Raw genomic sequence first — 13,756 nt, 5'->3', positions numbered from 1 at the left:
ACGGCAAAATTCCTATGGGGTGATCCAGATCGAGAGAAGACGAGGCTATTACTGAAAAGAAGTAAGAAGGAGGTCTGTACAGTTATAGGTATCATAACGGGATACATAGGACAACGAGCTCACTTATGATAAGTAGGTGCGAAATCCAATTAACCTCAGCACTTAATAACAATTCAAAGTTGATTTTTGTTAAAATTGATTTTTATTAATTTTTTTCTTTTCGTTTTTAATTTTTTTTTTTTTGATTTTTTTGTGATTGCTTTGTCATCACACTTGCTACATAACAATTCCACAGACATCACACTTACTTAACAACCTAATAATTGTAATAGTAGTTGTAATCGAAATGACCGAATTTCTCATACTTGTAGTCGTAGTATTTCTCAAAGGTATCGTGATGATAGATCTTGGCATCCTTGAAGAACATGTTGGGCACAAAGAATTCGAATTCATCGATCTCACGATCCAAAGGATAACCGAAGGGATATTCGTCAATGTGACGAACGCCAGAGCCAATGCCGCATGAGTAGTTGTAGTCGTAGGTGGAGTAGGCATCATACGAGGCAGTGAAGGGATAGACAAAGAAGAAGAATTGCACAGGCATACCCTCGTAGTAGCCACGGGGCAACACCAAACGATCGGGGAAGCCGCAGTGGGGTTCGGAGTAGTCCAAGGGGAATTCGTATTTGCCCTCATAGGCCAACATCACGAATTTGTACAATTCAGTGTAGGTGGTGCGATCATCGGTGGTCCAGTAGAAGTCCTTGGAGCTGCGCTTGAAGGTATTAACACCCGATTTCAATTCATAGTAGAATTCATCGATTTCGTAGAAGTTTTCGCGATTCTCATCCAATGGGATGACATGGCCGAATTCATCATATTTGGGACCCAAGAAAGCACGGATGACAACCTTTTGGGGTTTATCCGACTTAATGGAGTACTCAAATTCAAAGTTCTTGTGATTGAGGCGGGCTTGACGGGCCAACAGAGTCTTGTCCCATACAAATTGGCCATCAACGAATGTGGGCTTATCGTTCAACAAGTTGGTGACATCAAAGTCCACCAAATCGAAGTAGGTAACCAATTCGCTGATCTTGACATCCTCAAATTCAACACCCTCGAAGTACAATTCCTTCTTGGTGTAGGCATCAACATAGTCGTAGAATTGGTAGAAGACATCATGGACCTTCTTGTAGAACTGATAGAAGACAGGGTCACGCAACATGGTTTCGTAGTTCAAGAAGACATGGGGATGTACATAGAAGTCCGATTCATCCACATCAGCCATGTAGGAGTGGGCATAGATGTACCAGAAGGTGGCAAAGTATTTGTCAAAGCTGTCAACATTGCCTTGCATGAAATCACCCAAATATTTCACTGATTCGGGTTTGTGCATATCAATCTTCTTGCCGTCGTAGGTCATGTAGTAGCCCTGGGTGATGATGTCCTCAATGCGCTTGAAGAAGCCCATGACCTTGTGGACATATTCGAAATTGCCATAGGTTTCGTATTCGAAGTAGTTCTTGCGGTAGGAGAAGCCAACACCATTGTAGTTGATCAATTGTGGATCATAGCCATACTCGACTTCAGTGAAGAAGGAGAATTCAGGGATTTCACCATAGCCATGAGACAGACGTTCCATATAGTAGCGGGCCAACAATTGGCGGACAACATAGAAGTAGTATTCACCACGACGATCCTTATCCAAACCGAAAGTCTTGCCATCCAAGAATGGAGCATAATCCAAGTTGAAGTAGTACCAGAATGAGTTCCATTCAACATCCTCAGTGAAGTAGGACAATTCAGATTCCTGATTGTAGAAGTAAATGTCGCGGGTGTAGTCCACAGGCATCCAGAATTTCTTGACATCCTTGATCATATCCAAGTACTTGGAGTCCTTGTTGAAGTGATCGTAATTGTCACGGATCATGAAGTGATCTTCGCTGTACCAGTGTTCGCCCAAGCCCATGACCTTCCACCATTGCCAAACCTTCCAGTCCTTGGTGTAGAAGTAGTTGTAGTACTTATAGTGATATTTGTCATCGAATTCCTTAAAGTATTTGGAGTAGTCCTTGTACAAGAAGTCTTTGTATTCCTTCTCGTACATGATGTATTTGCTCCAAACATCATAATCGAATTTCTCAGCTTCGAAGACGAATTTGCTGTTGAAGAAGTATTGAGGGAAGATTTCATAGATGGTGGGCAAGATGAAGCCTTGGAAGTCATCACGATGGATGACGGCCAAAGTCAAGGCTTGTACAAAGACACCTTCGTTGGCAAACAAACGGGCCCAGCACACATTGCGTTGGAAGACTTCCCAGTTCTTGGCATAATAGAAGAAATCGAATAAGCCGTATAACTCCTCGAAGTGGGATTCCACAAAGGCACCATAGAATTCACCCTTGGGCAAGGTCACACCATGTTTGAAGGCCTTGTAAAACTTGGTCATGTATTCGCCATCATAGTCTGCAGGGAACTGTAAAGAAATATTGCAAAATTTGCACTTGAAGGATTTCGACGTATTAAATATTTCTTACCACATAGTCTTCCTTGTTGTAGGTGAAAGTCTTGCCCAATTTGATGTACTCCTCAAAGAACAAAGGATCCTCAATGCGGTAGAGAATTTCGAAGAAGAATTTTTGTTTGGCCAAAAATTCCTTGTCGGCAAATTTGGTTTCCTTTTTGGGGAAGGGAGTGGCAGCCACCAGGCCCACTATGACCAGTAAAGTGATGGCAATTTTCATGGTCGTCAACTTTGTAGGAGATCAAAAACTGTCCACGGATTAGAGAAGATGCTACGATCAGTTCCAATACCTAAAGACTGCTGATGTTTGTCAATTTCGAGGGGCTTTTATATGGTAGCTGAGGTGTTTTAATTTTTCTCAGGTGACTTTCAAATGACTGTCAGTCAGCCTATCGTTGGGCAAGTGGTCCCCTAATCTTAATGTCTATGATCTTTGCTTGTTTTTTTTTCTCGCATATATGCTTGTCATAATTTGTTCCTTTGTCTTGGTGGAGAAAAGATAAGAATTATTGCAATGCCTTCAAACATCCGTCTGTGTTACTAAGAACATCTGTTTCTTAGATTTTGTTTCCTGACCTTCCACCCCTGATTGGCAATATTCTGTTATATAATTAAGAACATATCATCGTTGAAATTTTATAATTGTCTTGCTTCGTTGCATCACTTAGTCCAAACATTCAATCAAAACTGCTTTATTAAGTAAAGCAATCTTATTCAATTTCTACTCTCAGCATCTTATCTTAGTATCATCCATGGTTAATGGCTTCTATCCCTTTAGTAAAAATGTAAATTGTGCCCATGAACTTTCCACTAAGGAACAGGGGCAAACTTCTCACATATCAATGTGAGTGCAGTCAGATTCAAGTTTAAGCTCAATGATAATGGGTCTCCTTTTTATAGCCGAGTCCGAACGGCATGATGCAGTGCGACACCTCTTTGGAGAGAAGTTTTACATGGCATAGTATCTTACAAATGTTGTCAGCATTAGAAGGGGAAAACCACCGCTGAAAATTTTTTCTGATGGTCTCGCCAGGATTCGAACCCAGGCGTCCAGTGTCATAGGCGGACATGCTAACCTCTGCGCTGCGGTGGCTTAATTAACCACATAATGTGGTTTACTTAACCACGTAACGTGGTATTATTATTTACATCCTAACGTGGTATTATTAACCACGTAACGTGGTATTATTAACCAAGTAACGTGGTATAATGAACCACGTACCGTGGTACAATTAAGCACGTAACGTGGTATAATTTACCACATATCGGGGTATAATTAATCATGTAACGCAGTATAATTAACCACGTAACGTGGTGCAATTAACCACGTAACATGGTATAATTAATCCACGTAACGTGGTGTAATTAATACACGTATGGTGGATTATGTATCCACGTCGTGGTATAATTAATCACATTATAATCGAAGAATTAATCCACGTAATGTGGTATAGTTAATCCACGTAACGTGGTATAATTAATCCACGTAACGCGGTATAATTATCTTCCTTATGTGGTATAAAGAACCACCTAACGTGCTATAAATAACAACCTTAGGTAGTATAATTAACAAAATAAGGTGGTAACCATCTTAGGTGGTATAGTTAACCATCTTTCGTAGCATAATTAATGCACGTAACGTGATATAGTTAACATGGTATAATTAATCCACGTAACGTAGTATAATTAATCAACGTATCGTGGTGTAATTAATACACGTATAGTGGATTTTGTATCCACATCGTGGTATAATTAATCACCTTACGTAATATAATTAATCCACGTAATGTGGTATAGTTAATCCACGTAACGTGGTATAGTTAATCCACGTAACGCGGTGTAATTATCTTCCTTGTGTTGTATAAATAACCACCTAACGTGCTATAAATAACCACCTTAGGTGGTATAATTAACCATCTTAGGTGGTATAGTTAACCATCTTAGGTGGTATAGATAACCATCTTTCGCAGCATAATTAATACACGTAACGTGATATAGTTAACATGGTATAATTAATCCACGTAACATAGTATAATTAATCAACGTATCGTGGTGTAATTAATACACGTATGGTGGATTTTGTATCCACATCGTGGTATAATTAATCACCTTACGTAATATAATTAATCCACGTAATGTGCTATAGTTAATCCACGTAACGTGGTAAAGTTAATCCACGTAACGCGGTATAATTATCTTCCTTATGTGGTATAAATAACCAACTAACGTGCTATAAATAACCACCTTAGGTGGTATAATTAACAAAATAAGGTGGTATAATTAACCATCTTAGGTGGTATAGTTAACCATCTTACGTAGTATAATTAATACACGTAACGTGATATAGTTAATCCACGTAACATGGTCTAATTATCCACCTTACGTGGTATAATTAACCTTCTTACGTTGTATAATTAATCCACGTAACGTGCTATAATTAATCCACGTAACGTGGTATAATTTAATCGCGTAACGTGGTATATTTAGTCCGCGTAACATGGTATAATTAATTCACGTATCGTGGTATAATTAATCCACGTAACATGGTATAATTAATTACTTTACGTGGCATAATTTCTCCACGTAATGTGATATAGTTAATCCACGTAACATAGTAGATTTAATTCATGTAACGTGACGTAATTAATCCACATAACGTGGTATAATTAATCCACGTAACGTGTTATAATTAATCTACTTTACGTGGTATTATTACTCCACGTAACGTGGCATAATTAATCTACATCACGTGATATAATTAATCCGCGTAACGTGCTATAATTAATCCACGTAACGTGGTATAATTAATCCGCGTAACGTGGTATAATTAATTCACGTAACGTATAATTAAACCACTTAACGTGGTTCAATTTATTCATGTATAATTAATCCACTTAACGTGGTAAAATTTATCTACGAAACGTGGTATAGTTAATCCACGTATCGTGGATTTTGCATCTACGTATCGTGGATTTTGTATCCACGTATCGTGGATTTTATATCCACATATCGTGGATTTTATATCCACGTATCGTGGATTTTGTATCCACGTATCGTGGATTTTGTATCGACGTATCATGGATTTTGTATAAAGCGAATCGTGGATTTTGTATCGACGTATCATGGATTTTGTATAAAGCGAATCGTGGATTTTGTATCCACGTATCGCTGATTTTGTATCCACGTATCGTTGATTTTGTATCCAACTGTCGTGGATTTTGTATCCACGTATCCAAGTGTCTTGGATTTTGTATCCACGCATCGTGGATTTTGTATCCACGTATCGTGCGTTTTGTATCCACGTATCGTGGATTTTGTAACCACGTACCGTGGATTTTGTATTCACTTATCGTGGATTTTGTATCCACGTATCGTGCGTTTTGTATCCACGTATCGTGAATTTTGTATCCACGTATCGTGGATTTTGTATCTACGTATCGTGAATTTTGTATCCACGTATCGTGGATTTTGTAGCCATCGTGGACTTTGTATGCACTTATCGTAGACGAGTTTTTTGCGGGCTCGGATTGGTATTGGGGGTCGTGAGTGCGATTTCCTTTAAAGGCCTTGGTCTGTCGATACTGTGGTATCACAATGGACTTAAAATTGTTTAAGTGAGTCTGTAAAGGATTGCCGCTCTGACCTTGCCTTACCTATCGCAGATTTGGTGTCCACGTATCGTAGATTTAGTTTTAACGTAACGTGCATTCATCGCATCGTGGTTTTTGTAATTACGTAACGTGGATTTCCTATCCATGTAACGCGGATAGGATTAGTAATTACGTAACTTGGATTTGATGGAAATTTAACATGGATTTTGTATCCTTTCAACGTGGATTTACTTAACATGGATTTTGTTTCTTCTGTACGTGATTTTTGTTATGTTCATTGGATTTTGTTTCCACGTATTGTGAATTTTGTTACCATGTTTCGAAGGTTTTGTATCCAGGTATTTCGGAGTCCTTATCTACCTAACGCGGGCCTTTATTCACTTATCGTTGGATGTATTATCCACTTAAAGTAGTAACGTTGGTGTAATATCCTGGTAACGTTGTATCGTGGGTGTATTGTTCACACAACTTTGTAATGTGGGTGTGTTGGCCATGTAAAGTTGTATCTGGAAGTAGTATCTACGTAACGTTGTAACGTGGATGTATTATCCCCATAACGTTTTATAGTAGATGTATTTTCCACGTAGAGTTGTAACATGGAGGTATTTGCCACATAACGTTGCAATATGGATGTAATATCCACTTTACTGTTGTAAAGTTAATGTATTATGCATGTAGTGATCCATTGTGGCTGTATTATCTATATAACTTTGATAGGTTGATGTAGTAACTCCATAATGTTCATTGACCTTGATTGCAATCTGCCAATTTAAGACATTTATAAAAACCGAAATATTTGAAGACTAATAGTCTGATAAACCATTCAGATTTCAAAGCAAATTTCTTAAACTAAATTTCTTCGAGGTCACTTCAAGGTGTCAGGCAAGAAATTTGCAAAACCAATATTTTATGTTGCCCAAGGTTGCTATGTAATATATTAAAGAATATGAAGATTAGCTTTAAAACATGGCTTATCAGAACTCAAGCTCAAAGTCTATTTCAATGACATTTTAAAGCTGCATTTTCTCTTCAATCAACTGTGCCAAGTTAGATACTGTGTTCAATCGTTGTTCTATAAATACCTCTGGGCATTTACTCATCAATTACAGTCTTTAGGTATTGGATCTGATCATTGCATCATCTCTAAGCCGTGGACAGTTTTTGAGCTCCCTTAAGTTGACGACGACGAATACGCCGATCATGAAAATTGCCATAGCTCTACTGGTCATTGTTGGCCTGGTGGCTGCCACTCCCTTCCCCAAAAAGGAAACCAAATATGCCGATAAGGACTTTTTGGCAAAGCAAAAGTTCCTCTTCGAAATTGTCTATCGTGTGGAGGATCCTTTGTTCTTTGAGGAGTACATCAAATTGGGCAAGAGCTTTACCTTTAACAAGGAAGACTATGTGGTAAGAGAAGACTAAGCAATTCCAAAGCTTCTAAAATTGTTACACATTTTTGTGCGCTTTTATTTTAGTTCCCCGAAAGCTATGATGGCGAAAACATGTACAAATACTATAAGGCGTATAAATATGGTGTTACTATGCCCAAGGGCGAGTTCTATGGCGCTTTGATAGAGTCTCGCTTCGAGGAGTTGTATGGCTTGTTTGATTTCTTCTATTATGCCAAGACCTGGGAGGTTTTCAGACGCAATGTCTGCTGGGCCCGTTTGTATGCCAACGAAGGTATTTTCATTCATGCCTTGACTTTGGCTGTAATCCATCGTGATGACTTCCATGGCCTTATCTTGCCTGCCATCTATGAAATCTTCCCTCAATACTTCTTCAACAGCAAATTCGTCTTTGAAGCTGAGAAATTCGATTATGATGTTTGGAGCAAATACATCATGTACGAAAAGGAATACAAAGACTTCTTGTACAAGGACTACTCCAAATATTTCAAGGTATTCGATGACAAATATCACTATCAGTACTACAATTACTTCTACACCAAGGACTGGAAGGTTTGGCAATGGTGGAAGGTCATGGGCTTGGGCGAACACTGGTATACCGAAGATCACTTCTTTATGCGCGACAATTTCGATCACTTCAATAAGGACTCCAAGTACTTGGATATGATCAAGGATGTCAAGAAATTCTGGATGCCCGTTGACTATACCCGCGATATTTACTTCTACAATCAGGAATCTGAATTGTCCTACTTCACTGAGGATGTTGAATGGAACTCCTTCTGGTACTACTTCAACTTGGATTATGCGTCGTTCCTGGAGGGACAGTCCTTTGATCTGGTAAAGGATCGTCGTGGTGAATACTATTTCTTTGTTGTCCGCCAATTGTTGGCCCGCTACTATATGGAACGTTTGTCTCATGGCTATGGTGAGATTCCTGAATTCTCCTTCTTCACTGCAATCGAGTATGGCTATGATCCTCATTTAATCAACTACAATGGTGTTGGCTTCTCCTACCGCAAGAACTACTTCGAATACGAAACCTATGGCAATTTCGACTATCTCCACAAGGTCATGGGCTTCTTTAAGCGCATTGAGGACATCATCACCCAGGGCTACTATGTGACCTATGATGGCACTAAGATTGATATGCACAAACCCGAGTCAGTGAAATATTTGGGTGATCTCATGCAAGGCAATGTTGACAACTTTGACAAATACTTTGCCACCTTCTGGTACACATATGCCCACTCCTATATTGCTGCTGTTGATGAGTTCACCTACCCTCATGTCTTTTTGAACTACGAAACCATGATGCGTGATCCCATTTTCTATCAATTCTACAAGAAGGTCCATGATGTCTTCTACCAATTCTACGACTATGTTGATGCCTACACCAAGAAGGAACTGTACTTCGAGGGTGTTGAATTTGAGGATGTCAAGATCAGCGAATTGGTTACCTACTTCGATTTGGTGGACTTTGATGTCACCAACTTGTTGAACGATAAGCCCACATTCGTTGATGGCCAATTTGTATGGGACAAGACTCTGTTGGCCCGTCAAGCCCGCCTCAATCACAAGAACTTTGAATTTGAGTACTCCATTAAGTCGGATAAACCCCAAAAGGTTGTCATCCGTGCTTTCTTGGGACCCAAATATGATGAATTCGGCCATGTCATCCCATTGGATGAGAATCGCGAAAACTTCTACGAAATCGATGAATTCTACTATGAATTGAAATCGGGTGTTAATACCTTCAAGCGCAGCTCCAAGGACTTCTACTGGACCACCGATGATCGCACCACCTACACTGAATTGTACAAATTCGTGATGTTGGCCTATGAGGGCAAATACGAATTCCCCTTGGACTACTCCGAACCCCATTGTGGCTTCCCCGATCGTTTGGTCTTGCCCCGTGGCTACTTCGAGGGTATGCCTGTGCAATTCTTCTTCTTTGTCTATCCCTTCACTGCCTCTTACGATGCCTACTCCACCTACGACTACAACTACTCATGCGGCATTGGCTCTGGCGTTCGTCACATTGATGAATATCCCTTCGGTTATCCTTTGGATCGTGAGATTGATGAATTTGAATTCTTTGTGCCCAACATGTTCTTCAAGGATGCCAAGATCTATCATCACGATACCTTTGAGAAATACTACGACTACAAGTATGAGAAATTCGGTCAGTTCGATTACAACTACTATTACAACTATTAGTCTGTTGAGGTGGATGAGCAAAGTCTGTGGTATAGTCATGTAGCAAGTGTGATGACAAAGCAATCACAAAAAAAAAATTAAAAAAAAAAATTAAAATAAACCTATGAACACTGGAATAAATGAGATGTGATATAAGGAATAAAATAATTTTTTATTTTGTGTTTTATAAAGGAGTTGTAAGTTTTTCTTTGCGGGGTGTTTTGGGGAAGGGGTGATTCCCTAAATACATGGTCCTACATTTGGATATCAAATAAGTTTTCTACTCCCAAATACCTTTACTTAAGCCCCAATTTGCGATGGTCACTAAAAAATTGCTGCTTGTGGGTATTTTGGGAAAGGGGAAGACCCCCAGAAAATTGGTCCCGAAAGTTGGAATCAATTCTTGCTCTACCCCCCAATACCTTTCATTTAAGCTCCATATTGCCATTGGCCTCAAAATTGGATATCAACTTCGTTTTCAAATCTCATTCAAACTCCTTATTACAAAAGTCAGCAAATATGTCTCTTACTCTCTTCATGACCCAAATTGTCTTGGTGAGCAAATACGTCCTACTCCCCTAGACAGTTGGTCCCTAATGTTGATATCAGATACGTGGTCTACTCCCAAATACCTTTTATTTGAGCCCCCATGGGGGATGGGCGGCCACTCAGTGAGTTGGCCTTGAAAAAATATATCGGATGCGTGTTCCACTCTAAAAACCCTCTTATTTGAGCCTCATATTGCAAAAGTCAGTAAATACTTACTATTTGGGTGGTGTTGTGGGGTTGGGGTGGCCCCATAGGCAATTATCCGAAATATTGATATCAGATTCGTGCTTTACTCCCAAAGACTATTCATTTGAGCCCCATATGGCTATGGTCGTAAATTTGTCCCTTTTGGGGGTAGTTTTTGGGGAGAGGCGGCCCTCCAAACACTTGGTCCCATATTTGGATATCAGATTCTAATTCTACACTCAAATACCTTTTATTTAAGCCCCATATTTCCATAGTCAGTAAATAAGTCCTCTTTGGGGGGTGTTTTGGGGAAGGGGTCCACCCCCCAGAAACGTGATCCCACATTTGGATATCAGATTCTCATCTACTCGCAAATACCTTTCATTTGAGTCCCATATTGCCGTGGTCGGTAAATATGTCCGATTTAGGGGTGTTTTGGGGGTTTGGGTGGTCCCCCTAGCACTTGGTTCCACAAATGGATATCAGATACATTTTCTTATCCTAAATACCTTTCATTGGAGTCCCATATTGTCGCGATTGATCTAAATATATGTTTGGTAGGTTTTAGGGTGGGGCGGCCCCCCTAGGTACCCCATCCGAAATTTGGATACCAAATTTTTATTTTTAGGGTACTATATGAGAGCACACAAAATTTCGCTTAAATTGCACCACCCATCACCGAGATCTGGCGTTTTTGAAAATTAGGGTAACGGGGAGGGTCGCAGACTGCAGACTGCCATTAAACTCACTCAGACGTTTTCGTCCATTGTGATTCCACAGGAACAGATTAAGGAAGATGCCTTCTTTTTGCTACCGTTGAATCATCCACATCGCTTTAAAAAGCCCAACAACTTGCGAATGTTCACATCCGCTAAATCAGATAGGTTCGGACATTTTATCAAAGATAACACAGAAAGCAACAATTTGTCTGGCCACAATATCCAGAGGCATTAGATGTAGCATTAAATTCAATGCATCAGATGGTTGGTGTTGTTATAGCAGTGTGTTGAACACCGAGGCGACAGCCCTTGCCGATGAAGGATTCCATTGGGTCAATCCGGTACGTACAACCGGCTGCCATGGAATTGATGCATCAGATGGTGTAGTCATCAATGCGACTTTGATGCACAAACAAGTCTTCCTTTGGATCAGTTTTAGTATTGAACAGTAGGTGGACTTTTGAAGCATCGTCCATCAGACTACAACACCATATATGGCATACATGGTATATATGCCAGCTATATACACAAATTGTCCGAACTGAACAAATCTCAGTACAGATACCGAGGGTCCGAAAACAGCTTCCTGTCAAAAATTGTAACTTATTTACGTAATAAATGCACCTTTTTTTGGGCCCATGTTCTTAAATCGATCAGGACCATACTTGGTACCGTTGTCAAGGGTCTTGGCATTACACGGTGTGCGGAATTTCAGAAAATTGCGCCTTTTTTGAGAAAAATACCTTAAATCAAAAGATCAGTCCACATGGGTCTACATCAAGATGTAGTCGGATATAGAACAACTTCGAACACAGTCCTCAGCCGCCACATGACCAAAGAGATAACTGCAATTTGTCTAGCCACAATGTCCAGAATTATTAGATGTATCATATGCTGACGTCCTCAGTGCTGCTGTGATGCACAAACAAGCCTTCCTTTGGATCCGTTTAAGTATTGAACAGTAGGTGGACTTTAGAAGCACCGTCCACCAGACTACAACACCATATATGGCATACATGGTATATATGCCAGCTATATACACAAATAGTCCGAACTGAACAAATCTCAGTGCAGATACCGAGGGTCCCTGTACCAAATTTTAACTCTTTTATACAATAAATGCACCATTTTTTGGGCCCAAATTCTAAAATCGATCAGAACCATACTTGGTACCGAGGGTCAAGGGTCTTGGCTTAACTCGCTGTGCGAAATCCCAGCAAATTGCGCCTTTTTGAGGAAAATACCTTAAATCAAAAGATCAGTCCACATGGGGTAACATCAAGATGTAGTCGGATATAGAACAACTTCGAAGACGCCACATGACCAAAGAGATAACTGCAATTTGTGTAGCCACAATGTCCAGAATTATTAGATGCAGCATTAAATTCAATGCATCACATGGTGTAGTCCTCAATGCGACTGTGATGCACAAACAAGTCTTCCTTTGTAGCCATTTGAGTAATGAACAGTAGGTGGCCTTTTGAAGCACCGTCCACCAGACTACAACACCATATATGGCATACATGGTATATATGCCAGCTATATACACAAATAGTCCGAACTGAACCATTCTCGGTACAGGTGTCGAGGGTCCGAAAACAGCTTCCTGTCAAAAATTTTAACTTATTTTCATAATAAATGCACCTTTTTTTTTGGGCCCATGTTCTTAAATCGATCAGGACCATACTCGGTACCGATGCCAAGGGTCTTGGCATTACACGCTGTGTGGAATTTCAGCGAATTGCGCCTTTTTTGAGAAAAATACCTTAAATCAAAAGATCAGTCCACATGGGTCTACATCAAGATGTAGTCGGATATAGAACAACTTCAAACACAGTCCTCAGCCGCCACATGACCAAAGAGATAACTGCAATTTGTCTAGCCACAATGTCCAGAATTATTAGATGTATCATATGCTGACGTCCTCAGTGCTGATGTGATGCACAAACAAGCCTTCCTTTGGATCCGTTTGAGTATTAAACAGTAGGTGGACTTTTGTAGCACCGTCCACCAGACTACAACACCATATATGGCATACATGGTATATATGCCAGCTATATACACAAATAGTCCGAACCGAACCATTCTCGGTACCGGTGTCGAGGGTCCGAAAACAGCTTCCTGTCAAAAATTTTAACTTATTTACATAATAAATGCAACTTTTTTTTGGGCCCATGTTCTTAAATCGATCAGAAACATACTCGGTATCGATGCCAAAGGTCTTGGCATTACACGCTGTGCGGAATTTCAGCGAATTGCGCCTTTTTTGAGAAAAAATGCCTTAAATCAAAAGATCTGTCTATATGGCGCTGTATCAAAATGTAGGTCGGTTGTATTGGGTTGCCCAAAAAGTAATTGCGGATGTCTCATATAGTCGGCGTTGACAAATTTTTTCACAGCTTGTAACTCTGTAATTGCATTCTTTCTTCTGTCAGTTATCAGCTGTTACTTTTAGCTTGCTTTAGAAAAAAAAGTGTAAAAAAGGTATATTTGATTAAAGTTCATTCTAAGTTTTATTAAAAATGCATTTACTTTCTTTTAAAAAATCCGCAATTACTTTTT

The 13,756-nt window shown here is 39.7% G+C and overlaps 3 protein-coding genes across 3 annotated transcripts in view; 2 read left to right on the top strand and 1 right to left on the bottom strand.

Moving 5' to 3' along the window:
• The window catches only part of LOC106084977 (semaphorin-1A), a 1,175,174-nt gene that overhangs the window by 556,974 nt on the left and 604,444 nt on the right, over nt 1-13,756 (top strand). The gene's annotated exons all lie outside the window — the stretch shown is intronic.
• Nucleotides 278-2,841, bottom strand: LOC106084972 (arylphorin subunit C223). The gene is made up of 2 exons (XM_013248962.2): nt 2,538-2,841; nt 278-2,476 (listed from the first exon to the last, which is right to left on the bottom strand). The coding sequence occupies exons 1-2, from the start codon at nt 2,742-2,744 to the stop codon at nt 317-319; spliced, it is 2,367 nt and encodes a 788-aa protein (XP_013104416.2). The 5' UTR covers nt 2,745-2,841; the 3' UTR covers nt 278-316.
• Nucleotides 7,299-9,776, top strand: LOC106084975 (arylphorin subunit C223-like). The gene is made up of 2 exons (XM_013248965.2): nt 7,299-7,542; nt 7,611-9,776. The coding sequence occupies exons 1-2, from the start codon at nt 7,336-7,338 to the stop codon at nt 9,759-9,761; spliced, it is 2,358 nt and encodes a 785-aa protein (XP_013104419.2). The 5' UTR covers nt 7,299-7,335; the 3' UTR covers nt 9,762-9,776.

This window comes from Stomoxys calcitrans, chromosome 3, assembly GCF_963082655.1.
Source record: "Stomoxys calcitrans chromosome 3, idStoCalc2.1, whole genome shotgun sequence".
Lineage (NCBI taxonomy): Eukaryota > Metazoa > Arthropoda > Insecta > Diptera > Muscidae > Stomoxys > Stomoxys calcitrans.
The sequence above is the reverse complement of the archived record's forward strand: the minus strand, read 5'-3'. Positions and strand labels throughout refer to the sequence as shown.

Excerpts from the sequence above, each read along its gene's own strand:
- LOC106084975 (XM_013248965.2), top strand. The coding sequence starts at position 7,336 with ATGAAAATTGCCATAGCTCTACTGGTCATTGTTGGCCTGGTGGCTGCC. Across the intron at positions 7,543-7,610 it reads TTAACAAGGAAGACTATGTG|TTCCCCGAAAGCTATGATGG; the intron begins GTAAGAGAAGAC and ends CTTTTATTTTAG.
- LOC106084972 (XM_013248962.2), bottom strand. The coding sequence starts at position 2,744 with ATGAAAATTGCCATCACTTTACTGGTCATAGTGGGCCTGGTGGCTGCC. Across the intron at positions 2,477-2,537 it reads ACAACAAGGAAGACTATGTG|TTCCCTGCAGACTATGATGG; the intron begins GTAAGAAATATT and ends ATTTCTTTACAG.